The sequence below is a fragment of the Thermobia domestica genome, chromosome 7 (assembly GCF_964235325.1).
Source record: "Thermobia domestica chromosome 7, izTheDome1.hap1.1, whole genome shotgun sequence".
NCBI lineage: Eukaryota > Metazoa > Arthropoda > Insecta > Zygentoma > Lepismatidae > Thermobia > Thermobia domestica.
The window spans coordinates 265,196,993-265,215,817 of NC_137460.1; the positions used below are offsets into that span (position 1 = coordinate 265,196,993).

At 37.6% G+C, this 18,825-nt stretch overlaps 1 protein-coding gene across 1 annotated transcript in view; it reads left to right on the plus strand.

Annotated features, from left to right (window-relative positions):
- The window catches only part of LOC145690889 (uncharacterized), a 231,927-nt gene extending 213,561 nt beyond the window's left edge, over window positions 1-18,366 (plus strand). Inside the window, exon 2 of the mRNA XM_081766294.1 lies at window positions 13,753-18,366. Coding sequence (XP_081622420.1) covers window positions 13,753-13,861 — 109 coding nt within the window. The 3' untranslated portion in view covers window positions 13,862-18,366. The remainder of the gene's footprint in view (window positions 1-13,752) is intronic.
- The last annotated feature ends 459 nt before the right edge of the window (window positions 18,367-18,825 follow it).

The following is an 18,825-nucleotide window of genomic DNA, read 5'->3' on the forward strand; positions in this document are numbered from 1 at the left end:
TCAGTATGGGAAACTGAAAATAAGAAAATAAAACAAATTGTTAAAAATGAAAATCTTTATCGTGACAGAGTTGGATGACACAAAAAGTTACAAAATTATCTTACTCAAGCAGTTCAAACAAGACGAATGGCAAGAAACAGATATCAGAGGAAAGCATTTCTCTCCTCTCCACCCAAAAAAGAATCTCATAAAAAGGAAAAGTTACATAACGTGAAGTTTTAGTATAAATGCCCCACTCCAAATTGTGAAAGATGACAACCGAAATGCAAGAACAACTGAACCAAAGTCAATGAAATTCTGCGCAGATATTGCAGAAGAAAAACGAGGAAATGCGAGTTTTGTATTTTCCTGGAAAAAACGGTTGGGTGGGGCACGAACCCCAACAAACCTTTGACCACAAAATATCAAAAGTGCTATTAACAGTATGTCACATGTGTGTGACGGACATGGAGAATTGCAACAAAACTTTGTGTATTAACAATACGCAAAAATAAATGAACACGCGTTTTTTATGTTCAGCGGAAAAAATAAGGGCAAAACCCCCCACCAAAACTTTTGAAAGTTGACAACCGAAAGGCAAAAAGATGTGAACCAAAGAGAAAAAAATTGTGGACAGATATTGTAAACATAAAATGAGGGAATACGGGTTTAGTGTATTCCAAAACAAAGGGTTTGGGTGGGGAACCCACCCCTCCAAACCTTTAATCACGAAATATCAAAAGTTCTACTAACAATATGTCTGATGCGTGTAAAGGACAAGAAGAATTGCAACGAAACTTTGTGTATGGACGATACACAAAAGGAAAAATATGGGTTTTCTATGTTCTCCGGAAAAAAATGTTTTAGGGTTCAAAAGCTCCCTCCTCAATTTGACAGTTCACGCCCGGAAAGCAAGAAGTGAATCGAAGTGAATGAAATTGTGCATATATATTTCATACGTAAAACGAGGATATGGGTTTCGTATTTTTTGGAGGAACCGGTTGGGTGGGCACGGACCCACAAAATTCTGGATCACGAAATATCAAAGTGCTAGTAACAGTATGTCAGATGTGTGTAAAGGACATGAAGAATTGCAACGAAACTATTTTTATTTACAATACTCAAAAAATAAAGGAATACAAGTTTTCATTTTCTACGGAAAAATGATTTAGGTTCAAGAGAATCTACCCCAAAATTTTCACAGTTGACGCCCGAAAGACAAAGATTTGGTTAGGCACATATTAATTTAAACTGGTGAAAAAAATCACACTTGCCAAGTTTGCGGCAAATCATTTAATCGACGTTCAAATTTGACTACACACAGGTTAATCCACACAAAAGAAAAGAATCACACGTGCCGAATGTCTGGTGAGGTATTTAATCGACGTTTACATTTGATTACACACTTGTCAATCCACGCAGGAGAAAAGCATCACACATGCAAACAGTGTGGTGGGTCATTTAATCGACGTTCTGATTTTGTTACGCACATGTTAATCCACACAGGAGAAAAAAATCACACTTGCCAAGTTTGCGGCAAATCATTTAATCGATGTTCACATTTGATTACACACTTGTCAATACATGCAGAAGAAAAGCATCACACCTGCCAACAGTGTGGTAAGTCATTTAATCGACGTTCAGATTTGGTTACGCACATGTTAATCCACACAGGAGAAAAAATCACACTTGCCACGTGTGCCGCAAATCATTTAATCGACGTTCAGATTTGACTAGACACATGTTAATCCACACAGGAGAAAAGCATCACACATGCCAACTGTGCGGCAAATGATTTAATCGATTTTCAGTTTTGACTAGACACTTGTTAATCCACACAGGAGAAAAGCATCACTCGTGCCGATAGTGTGGTGAGGCATTTAATCAACGTTCACATTTGGCTACACATAATCCACACAGGAGAAAAGCATCACACATGCCAAGAGAGTAATAAGTCATATAATCGACGTTCAGATTTTACTAGACACATGTTAATCCGCACAGCAGAAAATCATCACACGTGCCAAGAGTGTGGAAAGGCATTTGTTCAACGTTCACATCTATCTACACACATGTCAATCCACAGAGGAAAAAAATGTCTCGTGCAAGGACGCTGGAATTGAATGTATTCAACGTTATACGTTTTTGACCAACAGGAAGAAAACGTCATACGCGAAAAGATGTGGAAAAGTGTAAAGTCTACGCTCAAACTTAGAAGAAACTTCAGTAACAAAGTAAAAGACCACAGAGATTCAAGAGCAAAGATTGCCTTTACTCAAGGTTCACATAATAAATCACATGTTAATTCACACAGGACAATAACCACACTTACGGAGAGTGTAGAAAAACTTACAGGCATTTCGCATTTGGCAAGTGGCAATATTAAAACATTTCAATAAACAAGCATGCAAACGGTGTTGAATAGGATATAGTTTGGTATCAGATTTGGCAAGACATGTAACTTTACATAGGATATAGAAAGATTTTGCGTACTCGCAAGATGTTAAATTCTGAAAAAAAATGATAAGTTCTCGATTAGTCCTACAAAAGAGATTTACAATAATATTAAAGGAAATATTAAGTATTTCAAATGGCATACCTCTACTTTGTTACGGAATGGGCTTTGAAAGACGTTTTAAGTTCTTAAATTTGGCAGATATTACCGCAAATTGGTGCCGCATCTGCTCTACGAACTGCGCTTTTGCCTTGCCGTCACAGGGATTGCAACATAGTGAAAAATGACTGACGCCGAGGAAGATTCGAATGACGATTCCTCAAGTAAATGTTTACCTGAAAATAATGACTTCAAATATACCCCTTCTTGAGTCTACATTAATGTAATGGAGATAACGGAAATAAGTTTAAGCGACATCTGTAATCAGGGTGCATCTTCTTCATCAGCTACAAGTGTACATATAGCGGAACAAACATGTTCCATGTCTATGTCAACACTAAGGCCTTCTGGATCATCTGCGATTTGGCTGCATCTTGCTGGATGATACGTGTTTGCGCAGGCCCGTTTTTACCGCATATATTTATACAGGGCGCGACCCGTAAAGTGAACACAAAATGAAATGCAATGTATTGAATATGATTAACTACAACACAGAAATGAAATGTAATGTATTGAATATGACTACTCACCTTCACAGCAGGTGCTGAAAGTGTCCTCCGCCCACTTCAACACACACGTGAGCACGATTGAGGAGATTAATATATACCCTTGTCAGTTCTTGTGTTGTAATGCAATTGATGACATCCTGGATCCTGGTCTTGAGTTCTTCCATTGTGTGTGGGTTTGTTTCGTATACTCTTCCCTTTAACAGTCCCCATAAGTAAAAGTCACACGTGGACAAGTCTGGTGACATTGCTCAACAGCCATGAACAGAAATGCACCCTCTTCTGCAGGTCAGGCTCCTTCAGCTCTTCCACAACACTTATCCGGTACTGGTTTAACTACAGTCCCCTTAAAACACATCTGCAACTTCTCTCACCCGTATGAACCTGTTGACTCAATCTCCTGGTTGACTTTCGACGTACTTGTCATTATCTCCTCCACCTGCATCTTTAATTCAGTTGTGTAGACAGATGGTCGTTTGTTTCTGGGAGCATTTTGAACCGATCCTGTACGCTGCCATTTTTCAATCAATTCCTGTATGGTGCTTTTTGCTGGCACAGAACGTCCTGGCAAATATTTCAGCATTGGGCATCATGCAAAATGTATGTTTTGGAGCATTTAGGTTTAGTAAATTAAAACAAATCATTGTTGACCAAAAGTATACTTTTGCTTTAAATTAAATTACAACACAGTATGAGTGAACACACTGAACAAAACACAAAAGAACAGAATCTAACCTAATCAACATCCATGTCAGTGAGCTAGCTGTGATAATGTTGATATTTATTCCAGGGAGCAGTAATCATTGAGTGCTTTTTGCACATGTTTTTCCACAATATGTAGATGCCAGGCGAGTTCAAAATTAATCAACCTCCATGTCTCTGCCGTCTTTCTGAGATTGCTGGCATGTATTGCAAGTAGTAGTAATTGTTGACTGTCTTCTGAACACATTTTTTCCACAACCATTACATTGAAGGCGAGTTCTGTTTTGTCTTGAACAGGAGATGTAGCAGATATCTCTTCGGATATGTTAGACTGGTTCATCATCGGTATTTTGCTTTCTATAATGTGCCAAGAACAGCAGCAATTTTTTTTTCAAAGTTGAGATTTCAGAACGGGCTATCAGGTTTTCATTTATTAGTACTAATGCTAACTTATACAGATGTGGTCTTCTTGTATTATTTTTGATGTTAGGGATGTTAAAAATGAAACAGCGACTGAAACCTAATGAAAGTTTTACTTACATTTTATGGAAATGCGAACCAAAAAAAATCACGATTTGGCTACCTCTGATGGCAGATGGGCCATCCACCCTCCAATACAAACTCTGGCATTGTACTGAACCGGAAGTAATGTTTTCGATAATTTTCTCGTAGAGGATTCATATGTTTCAGGGCAGCGATGTATTGCTTCAGGATGAGACATAACTTTCTAATCCAGATTTATAAATGGGAGAGAAACGGGCTGTTTTCCAAGAACAGGGAAAAAAGGTTTCCCTGATGCATCTATGAAAAATGAGCGAAAGCGGAAAAGAAATAATGATGACGTCGAACGCAGAAAGGTTTTGTTTATGTTGTCCTGGCCAGAGGCTCTCAGGGCGGAGAGAAAACAAAAGTACAGAAGTGATAGATAAATGAGATAAAATGGACGAGCAAACGGACTGAAAAGGGAAGTACGTTAATTATGCAGTTTAGAATTTATTACAAAATAACTCATTAAAATTTTCTGTTTTTCCCTCAAGTTTGCACCTGATGCATCATTGTACCTTACTAGAGGTATGCTAGAAGTTTTAGACCTAAGACCAAAATTGTTTAGTGTTGTTGATGCTGGTGTCTGATTTTTTTAAAAAAAATATAGTTTAGTTGTAAAAAATATAGTATTCGCTGCTTCTCAATAGCTTTTTTCCTATATCAGAAATTCTTTTAAGAATATGTGTTCATTTGGAAATGCACGCCACAATTCCCAAAGCTTTTACTTATTTCGGAATGTATGGCAACTCTGTTCGCCGTGCCTTGTTGGAAATTTCATTGATTTCACTTTTTTAAACAGTACAAAGTATTTATTATTGTTGCATTAAAACCATCGGAGAAATAACCCAGTCTCGTCTATTGTTCCATCTAGTAAAAGTGTTCACTGTAACACCTGTAGTTTTTTACAAATTTCACCCAAAAAGGCCTTCCTTCAGTCAGGCACAAACTTTCTTTTTGAGCTGGATTGCTGGCTTCTGGTTTCGGGAGTAACATATGGAACGGGGAACTCGCGGTCTGGGAGAAGCAACTCTGTATATGAGATGACATTCTGTTGGAAATATACAGATGACATAACCTAAGCTGTTATTTTTACGCACGTTATGAATATTGTACTATCCCAAATCGAGTCCTTGAATAGAATTGTCGACAAAGGGTCTGATGTTATCCCATGTTTACTGTCGATCCATATCTAAGCCCAAGTTATAGTCACCAAAATGAGCAACTATGTCACCTTCTAATGGCAACTGGAAGTGATTCGTGGCATGTTTCAAGTAAATTTTGAGGACTGTTTCTATATGGTCTGCAGAAACACCCGACGAAATTTCTGTTTTTGGACATACTTACCTTAGCTCAAATAATTTCACACTCACGTACAAGATGATTGTGTGCTCTGCTGAACCATTATTTTAATACTACGAACACTCCGCCCCTATTATCTTGCGATCCTTTATCTATGTAGACAATTGTATGAGAAACGGCATTCCACTGCTCATCACCGATTCTTTCGACCACGTTTCACTCACCACTAAGCAGCCATATTCCGGCAACAAACTAATATCCATAGCAGAGTCTAAAATTGTTTTAATGCTTCGTGTATTATGGTAGTATACCTTAAATGTGGTTTTCTGTTCCCTGCACTTTTGATCTGCATTCTTCTGTACATTTAAGAAGTGATAAAATAACTCCTTTGGGCATCGTCTAGTGTTTCTGTCTTCGTCATATTCAGTACGTATCGGGTCTACTGTGTCCACCCCAATTTTGTTTCAGTGCAAAGTGTGACGATCTTTGACTTCCTCTTATCTCCGGTACTCTAATCTAATATGTTGTGATTATGCATACTTGAAATCAGAAATACACACCGATTTTTCTTAGGTACGTAGGGGACAATGGTGCAGTTCTAATGAAAACCAAACACACTCCTGTATTCTTTTCTCTTTTTGGCATTCAGAAATGCGGGGGACAACTCTTCCTTGTTTTTACGATTTGTCCCTATAATTGGTTACTTATCGTCCCATTCCATTGATTTAACCAAATTGCAGCTTGCAAACCGATTATTGTCAAAGGTCATGTTGCTAAATGAACCATAAATCGGTTAACACAATCTCTTCACTACTTCCTCAGGTTTGTTATCTATCTGGAACGGACCTTCTGGTTGTGTTTTCACATACATTTCCATGTTGTGTAGTATAATGTTTCCCCAACAAAACTAAAAATTCTATTGCCATATTTTGCAGATCTTTTGGGCATATACATACGAAATCTACATCTTCCCCGGAAACAGACAAGTGCCACATCCAAAATTGCTAACATACCAATTAAGAAAACTGTTATTGCAGTTCTTCACAAATAATTAAAAAAAAAGTCACGAAATGTAGCTAATCTGGGGCTGAAGGTTATATCTGATTATTTTATTCATTAGCATCTTCCACTCTTTCATGCATCATATCCTGCACAGTAACCACTTTCTACTCAGTTTGGTTTCCCCAGTTCCCATAATCACGTAGAGATGACCCCACACAGAAGACACATTCATTTGTCAGACTAAAATACCCATGAGTTATCTGCTGCTTCCCAGCTCCCATCATTCTCCATCCTCGCTATCACTTTACAGATTTTTCATTTTCTCTATTTGTATTGTATTTATATTGAATCAATCTGTTTATATTAAGTTGTGTGCTATATATGTTTACTCCTTTCATAATGCTAAGGATCGAAGCTCCTTACGCCCAATTTTTTGATTTTCTTTTTGATTTTTTTGTTACATGTTATATCGTATAATGGTAAAATTTCGATAGAACAGAGACCACCACTTACACTTTGCACGTAAATTCCTTTTCAGCACTCACATCACAGATGGCGTAACCTGCTCATAAGTTACTAGCCATTTTGACTGCCCGGTAAAAAGTAGTGCATTCGCAAATTTTCCCAGCTGGATTACATGTAATGAGGCCTATTTGCCAAGTCTAGGCTGTGTTTATTGCACTCGTGTTGGCGCACGGTGCTGCTGACACATTAACAGGCGACAGGTTGCTTGAAATTGAGAGCTTTCACGAGCGGAAGGTAGCTGGAGTATACAAGTAGTATAATTTTTCATCACCATTATGACCATTCTCATTATTATACTGATCTCATCTCATAGTTTTGGATACTGTTTCAGTTCGGTTATTTTATCCCATATGATAATTGATGATGGACAGTCTTTAACGCATCCTTTGAAGATAAACTAGAAGCGGAGAAATCGACGAGACAGAGCATACACTGAACCAATTTCTCAGAGTTTTCATTCTCCAATCAGTGGCAACCACCAAGTATCATCAACGAGTTCACCACCATTTAGGAAGCATACAAATGCACATAGAATCTCGAGCTCTGACTCTCACTCCTACCGGCTTATCGTTCTCTGCACCATGTCCACAGCTTCCTACTGCAAAACTACAATCCAAAGTACTTGATTCCAAAGCGTTTACTTCTGTAACTTCTCCAGTATCGGCAACGCAAGATATTTCGCAAATGGTAGAGACAAAAAAAATCATCATTAAATCACAGTCGGCTAACTTCGCAAAATAATTCGTGACAATCCAGTTTTGAAATTTTCACGAAAACTGCAACTTTAACTTCTCTCAAAAACATCCACTAGCAACCTCAGCCACATACCATGTCAATAGTATTACGAGGGGTTTCTCCATCTATAACACATGACGATATATAAGCTGAACTACCTGAAGTGAGATGCAGCTTTAAAAATGCACCCTAAGCACATCATAGGATACTATCAACGACCTTTTGCATAAACAAATCTTCGTTTTTAAGAGACGCCGATTTGAACTATCCTGCTCATTACGACCACTTCCTCTCCGAGGTAAATGCTGTCAAGAATACAAAGAACATAATACTAACAACTGCATCCTATGAACCTGCAGGCCCGTTGCAGGCCAAAAATATAGAGGGGGCCCGGTAGAAGTTAGGGGGGGCGAGGCAACCATATTATAATTCATCAAATAGTAACATCAGCAATTCATCATCTTTGCTCCTGAATGTTTAAGTATTTTGCTTCTACTTAATTCTATTATCCCCTCTACACGCACACATCAAATTAACATTTTGTAATCTACATTTTAAAAAACGTGGAGTTTATTGAATGGGTATTGCAAACTACACGAATTAAAATTAAAATATAAATGTTTTAATAGTCCAACATATAATACTAATATTAAGGTCAAGAAAGAGATATAAATAAGGAAATTCAACTTTACTTAGGTTCTGGTTTAGGGCTTATTTGCGAAGTTGCCCTTCCGTTTTTATCAAAATTTTGAAAATTTACCTAGAAAAATTTCATAATTTGATTGCTTGTGTGCTTGATAACATGCAAGTGAAGCGTAATTTATGTGTAATACCTTTTGATAAGCGGTTATAAAGACGGGACTAATTCGCAAGTAGAGGGAACTACTTGTCTCTAGGTTCAGGACGGTTGGATTGTGGATAATTTTCGAGCAAATATGACTGCAAGTGTACAGGGCCCTTGCGCTCGATGTGAATTGACAGTACTAACATTTGTAAAACATGATGTTATCCGGGCAAGCGGGGCCTCCCAGGACCAGTAGCTTCATATATTTCTTTGAATTTCTCAATATTCCTAAATATTCCCATGACATATAATTCTGTATTCTTCTATCTTTAGTCGAAGTTAAAGTCATGAACATATCGAGTTGGTAAGGCTAATAGAGTTGGTAAGACCCAGTTGCCCGTCTACGTTACAAAACTTTCTTGCCCGGACAAGGGTTAATCTTTTGAATATTCATGGCGTAATGAATAAAAGAACAAAGACCACCAACAATCGTTCACGATTTTCTGTTTGAGATTGGAAAGCTCTGCAAACCTAAGTACGTACTAAGGTAAGTGCGAAGAAGACATAACCTAACCTTAGTAACCTAGTAGTGCGTTATCCCACCTTGCTTCGGCTTCTCGCTTCGCTCGTTCTTCCCTCTCAACTCCGCACTCTCCATTAACTACATACAACCGTGCTCCGCGTGTTTTATATGAATGAACCACCAGCACACTATAGGCATACCAAGAATACACATATCAAAACAGCTTTAAAAAAATACTATAACGTTATCCAAACCTACACGGAGAAAAAAATGTATGCGGCATATCGTAGATTACATTTGTAAATTCTGTAGTTTTTGGACATAACGTCCAGCAAGCGTATAAGTGAAAACGCATGTTTTGTAATCCTTTCTGTATAAGTGCTCCATCCATACATAGTTTCCGTATGAAACAATATAGGTGGTCAAGATCTCACATACAAATGGACGGATCTAATATATAGCTGACGAAGATAACACACATATGTGTAGTACTGTTAGAAATCAAACATCCTGCAACGGCATGATGTAACACCTAAGGGCAGTGCCTATGTAGCATACGGAAAACGTATGCTCCGTTCTGATGTTTGTAGTACATGCGCTTTAATCTATCTTTACTCGAAACAATTATTTAACTTCATAGTGATAATACACCTAGGTATTTGACTATGATTTTTATATCTATTTCTCAACATTATCCTGTACTTACCTCTTATACTCATATCTGAACAACTATTACACGAGGAACAATTTCACATATCACATATCAGTAAAACGAATCTCACTCCCAAACTTAGTTGCAAATTTACCTGCTATCAACTCATTCGACACGAAAAGAAGCTTCCGGGTTGTCGCACCACCAGCGGCGTGGCATAGTATTTTATCCTTACCCATTGTATAGTATTGACTCTCCATGTAATATCCCATGTAATCATAACTATTTACTACAAATCTTTATGTGTCACAATGACAGTCATCTATGTTCGACCAGTTCGTCATATTCCTCTCCCATTCCAATATATTTCTAATAATTTCCCACATTACCTGATATTTTCCAATATTAACATCCATAGCCGCTCAGACCGAGAGAAACAGCTTTTAACAATTTTATTACTGCCTCCACCACAGGCTTCACTCACCCATTACCAAAACCAAACCTTTCCTGATATAACACTACTCCTGACATAGTAATCACTTCATTTCTCGCCCACAGTATTTTCATCTACCTCTTAGATCTCCTGGATAGTGAACATGTGCCCATTACACTCACTAGAAGTTTCCACTACTTCCTCCTCTGTCTTACAACCCCCTCTTCTCATACTTCGCTACTAAACTTACTAAACTCATACGCTGTCAGCGACCTATCCCTCTTTTACTGAAAATGAATTTAATCGACTCTAATCTCTACCACCAAACATTCAACTCGCAACCGAGCAGTTCATCCCTCAAACCGCATATATATCACCTCATCATCCTAAAATCCCTCCGCGCTACTTTCGTCTAGTTAAACACTCACCTCAAATCTATACAGAATATGTTTGCCCTCGCAACCACGAAGCTCTTCAGCATCATAGAGCCCTCCACAGAACAGTGCGTAATTATCTTAAAGTATACAAATTACAACAGTGGATTAAAACCTGAAACACAATTACTGCCATATCACACCTTTCGCAATATTAGATGCGTTTCAAGTATTAGCTGGTAAAATTATCCAAACCTCTTATTCTCTCTTACACCACGATCACGCATTGCATAGTGAGCGAGAAAAAGCTAAAACCTTTCCTTCCTAAATATAGGAGATTTTGACACCCCTATCATTCACTTAGCATTTTATTTGTCTTCCTATAGACCATTTCAAATTCAATTCACGACATATTCATCTTCAACCCAACATGGCGCACAACATATCTACTCACAAAGCACTCACAGCCTCCATTTCTACCCCGCAAATCACTAAAGTCATCTATCATAAATTTTATAATGCACCTGGAATCAATAACATGTATCGACATGCAAGACAATCCAAAAATACTGCACAATTTTCTTGGTCACATTTATTCCACGGAAAAATTATGTACCAGCTCATTAGAAATCATCTAAATTTCTCTTGTTCCTTAAAATCAAGAACACCGTCTGATACAGCTCAATAGAATCTTCACCAAAATCCTAGGAAAAAATATCGTCAAATGACTTCACGCTCATCTTTCCCATTACCATCTTTACTACACCATCAAGCAGGCTCCCGCCCATTAATTAGCATCAACGATCAGCTTCTGCGTCTCCTCAACTGCATCCGTAAGCAGTATAATACCACCAAGCCATCCTGTCTGGTACTCTTTGATGTAGAGAAGGCATTTAATGAGTTGTAGCGTTAGGGTTTGCTTTCAAAACTGCTACAGTTTCGCCTTTTTATCGCATATATCCGTTTTATTTACAATTTCTTGTTTGGCCACCGTACTTACGAATACATTAATCAAGAGTTATATCAAACTATATTTATGCACTCAGGCGTAACTATGGCTCTTTACTATCACCCTTATTATATCTACTTTATGTTGTTGACTTGCCTCTTCCCCCACAAAATGTTCAGTTATTTCCATAAGCTTATGATACAGCTTTTGTTGCAATTTGCCGTATTATACACAAAGTAAACAATGCCTTATAACCAACAATACACACTTTTGTTTTGTGGTGCAATAAATGGCGACTGAAATTCAATGCTGCTGAACCCAAACCACAGTATTTTTGCCTCATATAAAACGTTCCACATTTCACAGTAATTCACTTCCATCACTGTTAACGACAACCGTCTTAGAATCTCCAAGACCGTTAATACTTAAGACTCACCATAGATAGATACCTCAGATGGAACACTTATGTTCAGGACATCAACAAAAAGGCATACTATCGACTCAATCTATCAAAACGAATTAATGGCATAACCTGGAGTATTTCTGCAAAGCTACTCGCTAACACTTATATAGTCTTTCTTCGACCTGTGCTTAGTTACGGCCATACCGTTAAGACTCGGCAGCTAACCCTTTCATCAAAAAAATTAAGTTTCTCGAACATCACATACTCAGAATTCCATACCACATCGAACTCCCGAGCTCTGCTCCAAAGCTCTATTCTCGCGTTACTTTTCCGTACATTTGGACTGCTTCCAAACTTCCGGACTGCTCAATCCTCATCATCCGCTCATCTACGATTCCATCAACACCCATATTTATTTTTATATCGTTCACAGCATCAGTAATTCTATCTCTTCCTCCTGTTTTTAATGTATCATTATTCCTTACCACCGAATCATCAAGATCTTCCGCTCATCTGAAAGTTTCTTCTCTTTCACCCTCAACACAATATCATACATATTCTACACAATAATACCTTTGTCACTAAGGGAGCTTCCCATTCCGTTTCAATAATACTTGAAGCAGTCCCCAAGGGAGAAGAATAGCCTATATCCGTCATAATAAAATATCCTATTTGTCTCGTCCAAATGAACCTCATCTCGTAGATATGTCACTCATCAACGCAATATAATGAAATGTAAATCCAAATACTTTAATCATGATGTATAATTCATTGTACAATTTCCTTTCTCCACTGTCATTATGATTACGATTGTAAAGACCGTAATGTCCTATTTGCTTACGTTATTTATGACAAAGTTATTACAAAATGTTGAGAATCCCTTATACCATGTCTAACTCCTTTCTCGCAGTAACCTTGACTTTTCTTTCCCCCATGGAGGGCAAAAACCTCAAGAGGGTGGTTATCTAAAACAAACATGCGCCATACCTTTACGTTATAATTTCACTTAGAATGTTATTTCTAAAGGGTGTTTTATAGGTAACTTATGTCTTTAGATAACGTAGAGTTATTTGTTTTATATCTTTATCAAAAGACTGAAGTCAGTGTGAGACAGAAAGTAGACATTCGCCTAATATGTACCCCATTGGCACTTTCAGATATTGATCTTTTTAAATAAAATTCTGTATCACGAGCAAACACAAACATAGGGGAAAAGTGTGAGGTTTGGGGCAGTTGGAGATGTGGGACAGTGGCATATCTTTATTGTGATTTGTGTTAGGCCATAGTGGTTGCTAGCAGATGTGGTGGCAAAACTTAAAAAGCATTGCTACCAGGTTCTGAATGTGCACAACTTTTAGAAGTAAAGATAAATTTTCCTTCATCGCTGATAACTATTATGTGAGATTTTTATTATAAAAATATTTGACAATATGAAGAGGTAGTAGAGGATTTAATATAAGAGCAGATAGTTAGGTATTGAGAGTATATAGTTAGGTATTGAGAGTATATTTAGAACATTTTTGTATGATTCTAATACCAGAGTTCGTGGTTTTATAGTGACAGTAGTGAAAGTGGGTATACAGGGATGACTATGCATGATGAATTGAGGAGGATTGGGACACTGTCCCACTCCTTTCTACTCACAAGAGTATCTTTATTATAATTCCTGTGTTTCCGCTTGGCTAACGCTATATTTATTTAGTACTTTTTCACATCTGTGTTTCAGAAAAATGCCACGCAAGTGGAAGAAGATAAACCTAGACTACATACAAACAGCAAACAGTGATATTCTGCAAGCCGTAGAGATAGTAAGAGAGAAAAAGAAGAGTATATGAGAGGTAGCAAGAGAACACAACATATCGAAATCAGCCTTTGCTAGACATATTAAAAAGTACAAGGAGGACTAAAATAGAGACGCTGTAATATTTCAAGGAAATCTTTTTTGTGGGAAACTCTCGTTAGCGCAGGTAAGACGAACTATGGGCTTAGAACGAGGCACGGACGAACTTTGACTTACGCATATGCAAATGCCTTGAAGAAGAATATGCCGGAATCTTAAACTGTGCACAAAAGTGCGGGATACGACTGGCTTAATGGTTTTATGGAGCATCCCCCACAGTTATCACTGCGATCTCTGGAATCAAAAGTTTAACAAGAAGTACCAGCTTCAATAAGTAGAACGTGAACGACTTTTTGAACAATTTGAAGTTAGCATATGAGAAATGTAAGTTCACTCTGAAGTGTACCTTTAACTGTGATCAAACTGGATTTAGTACTGTACACAGAATACCACGAGTGATAGCTTAACAAGGACAGAAACAAGTCGGACAGGTAACCTCAGCAAAACGTGTTGAACAAGTGACACTGCTATGTACCTTCAATGCAATTAGAAATAGCATTTCTCGAGTTTTCTATATTCGAGAGTAGGGTAGAAGAATTTCCTCTTGAAGAAAATACCACCTCAAAGCTTGACATTAGAGCCAAATCGCAGATGGTCCAGAAGGTCCTAGTGTTGGAATAGACTTGGAAAATGTTTGTTCCGCTGGATCTACACTTGTAGCTGATGAGGAAGGTGCACCCTCATTATCGATGTCACTTAAACTTGTTAACCTGACTCCATTACATATAGGAAGACTCAAGAAGGGTATATATGGAATCATTATTTTAAGATAAACATTCATTTGAGGAATCGTCATTCGAATTTTCCTCGGCGTCAGCCACTTTTTCACTATGCTGCAATCCCTTTGACAGCAAGGCAGAAGCGCAGCTCGTAGAGTGGATGCAGACCAAATTTGCCGTCTTATCTGCCCCCAAATTACGAACTTAAAATTTGTCTTCCAAAACATTTGAAAGACTTAATGTTTCCTTTAATACTTAATATTATTGTAGACCTCTTTTTTAGGATATTTATCATGAACTTAACTTCAAAACTTGACTTGACATCTTGTGAGTTCGTAAATCGCTTTCTATATCCTATGTCTAGTAAATTGTCGTGCCAAAGCTGATTACAAACTAAATCCTATTCAACACCATTTGCATGTTTGGTTATTGCAATGTTTTAATATTGCCACATGCCAAATGTGAACTGCCAGTAAATGATTTCTACACTCTCCGTACGTGTGATGATTGTCCTGTGTGGATTAACATACGTTACGCTATGTGTGAACCTTCAGTAAACGCCATCTACGCTCCTTGCATTTCTGTAGTTTTATACTTCTTTATATTAAGGTCTTCAGAGGTTTGAGCTTAGACTTTATTTTTTTCTCACATTTTTTCACGTATGACGTTTTCTTCGTTTGTGGGTCAACATGTATGAACGTTGAATAAATTCCATTCCATTATCTGGGCACGTCTGAGATTTTGCTCCTGCATGCATTGACATGTGTCTAGTCAAGTTTGAACGTGGATTAAATGCCGAACCTCACTCTTGGCACGTGTGATCTTTTTCTCCTGTGCCGATTAACATGTATCTAGCCAAATTTGAACGTTTTATAAATGCGTTGCAACACTGTTGGCATATGTGATGCTTTTCTCCTGTGTGAATTAACATGTGTTTAACCACATGTGAACGTTGATTAAATGCTTAACTACACTCTTGGCATGTGTAAGCTTTATCTCCTGTGTGGATTAACATGTGTGTAGCCAAACTTGAACGTCGACTAAACGTCTTACTACACTCCTGGCACTTGTAAGGTTTTCTTCGGTGTAGATTAACATGCGTGTAGCCAAACTTGAACGTTGATTAAATGCCTCACTACACTCTTGGCACGTGTGTTGGTTTTCTCTTGTGTCAATTAACATGTGTCTAACCAAATTAGAACGTTGATTAAATGTCTTACCACACTCTTGGCACTTGTAAGTTTTTTCTCCTGTGTGGATTAACATGTGTGTAACCAAACTTGAACGAAGTTTAAATCCAAAACCACACACTTGGCATGTTTGATGTTTTACTCCTCTGTGGATTAACATATGTCTAACCAAATTTGAACGATCTTTAAATCCATAACCACACTCTTGGCATGTATAATGTATTTCTCCTGTGTGGATTAACATGTGCTTAGCCAAACTTGAACAAACACGAAATTCCTTTCCACATACTCCGCAGATGTGGGATTTCTCACCCGTATGCAGTAACTTACCGGTTGATAAACTTGAACTTTGACTAAAGCGTTTATCACTGATTTGGTACGTACGACGCTTTTCACTTCCCTGTGTCAGCATAAGTCATGACAAACGTGATCGATGAAATCTTTTGCCAAACTGCATCGAAGTATGAGATTCTTCTTCTGAATGAGAAATGGCTTCCTTTAATATTATAAACGTATTCTCTTCTCCGTGGGAAGCAAATACCTTATCGGGCCTGTAACATATTCAACAAACAACGAAATGTGATTGGAGCATGAAATGTAGTGAATATGTAGCAACAGAAAAGTATGACATCATTCCCTATATTTCATGATAAAATAGCGCTCAATTTGTTTTATTACATGAATTACCGTAGAAATATGAAATGGAGTACCACTGTGAAGTCTTCATATCCTTCTACTTTCAAAATAAGAAGATGTAGATTTTTCACTATATCAAATTGAACAATCATTTATATCGTAGCGGTCATAAGCTTTTGACCATGTAATGGCGACTACTTTGAAACAAATAGTATGACAATTAAATCTGTCATATATGTAGTTTCGTGTGGAGTAAAAACAAACTTGCGAACCAAAGGTTTAAAAACAACTCAAGTTATTAATATAAACTCTACTGAAGATTATTCACTTATATCATGATAAGTTGAACACGAAAGTCGTTTTGAAGCGAAGAAAAAAATAACATACAACTTTCCAAGCTGAGGCAGAGCCTAAAGACGAATCATTTACAGCGCAGTCATCGTGGTTCAGTGGCCTATACGCTTGACCAGTAATCTGGAGGTTCTTCCACCAAATAAACGTCGAACAACTTTTTTTCTCTACTTTAGGAATTTTCATTACGATTGATCGGCAATGACACGTTTTATTACATTCGAATATTTGAATACTCGTTTGTTTCAATACTTGAACTATCGGATTTTCAGGAACAATACTTGTAATAATAATAATTATCTCCTGAAATTTTTAAACAATAAGAACTTATTATCGCACAGGTCATACCATTACAAGCAGGGACGTGATATTAGGCAAAAACATATTTCGGTTTTGTGTAATGTTGCCCATTAAAAGGGGAATTTCTTATCTCGATTCTAAAACAAACCAGACAAAATCGGGATGAAGCTTAACATTTTAATTCGAGATGGAACAAGGCAATCTCACAATATCATAAAAACTCAACGTCTCATCTCGATTCTCGAAAGAGTATTTGCCACTCTTTACGTAACAATTGCTCTGTAGACTGAATCTTATATATTATTTTGTTACTTTGTATTTCAGACCCCACTGAATTATGGTCTGTGCGTATATTTTTGCCAATTCTCGTATTTGAAGGAGCAATCTTGAACCACTTTTCATCAGTTTCGTATTTTGTACATTTGTGTTAGTAAGACTAGCTCCTGTTTTATGGCCACATATGCTCAAGAAGCAGGGACAGTGATCACGTGAGTACTGCATTTCTGTTGACTGTTTCCTTATATCTGACTTTCGGGACAATCACCTTTTACCTACGCACTGTTATAACTTAAAGCTAATAGGACGATTATTCCGGTTCCGATGCTAGGAGTGAAAATCGGGTTTTTCCCGGCTGGCCATATACAAGCTTTGGTTTGCTAAAAGAACCTTCAGTGCTTTGCACGAAAGCCTGGTCGTCGCTCGGAAGGTTACACACGAAGGCGAGTGGGTGCAGTGTTCTAAAGTAAGCACACGTTATGCTCTTATGAGTGTTCCCCTTGTACGGATTGAGCTTCGCAAGGCAAATCCGCCGTTTGCATGCGTGGGAGCCAATTTGTTTAGTTTATCATCAGTGATTGTGCGATATTTTCATACGCCTTCGTGTAAATTTTTTTCTAATATTGTGCAGAAATCAGCAGTGAAGTGACTAGTACAAATGTGTTAGCATCTTAACATTCGTTTGTAATTTTAGTTTTGTGTGACAAACTCTGGCTCCAAATGATTGAAAAGGAAGGAATAATTGTTCCGCCTTGGACGATCGCTTATTACTATCAGCATAGGACTCCAGAGGACCCTTGGGATTATTAGACGTGGAACGTCTGAGATCGTTATAACTGCAATGCCCGTGAATGAGTTGAGCGGTCGAAGATAATTGTAAGTGAAATCTTAATTTATCCATTGTGCCACACGGCCACCTGTATTCAAAGAAAATAAAAAAAGATAAAGAGGGAAATAAAAGAAGTTAAAACGGTCGTAAACATATACAGTAAAAGCTATAGTAAAAATAACCTTTTGATGTTCTTTTAATTTGTATGAATTACATTCAGTATTATTAGATTTTCCATACAGTTTAACCAGCTTTGTGATTTGCACTGCAAGATAATTTTAGTTTTTTAATATCTGAGCTTAATTTCATCAATGGCTCACTTTTCCATTTTTACGATATCTACGCTTTGTCTACCGTTCTCCCCAGCTTCAATTTATGATAAAACGTAGGTACGGAAGACATCTTCATCACCGTAGCAAAGCTGGGATAAACGGAATAAACAAGTGACAGAGAGAAGAGGGATGTGCGAACTTTTGGGGAAAAGGTGAAAACCAAATGAACGTTACGATTATATTTACAAGATTCTAACAAAAAACACGGTCTCAAGGCCACAGGAATAACCCATGCAGTCAAAAGAAAGAAATAGAAGTATAAAAGT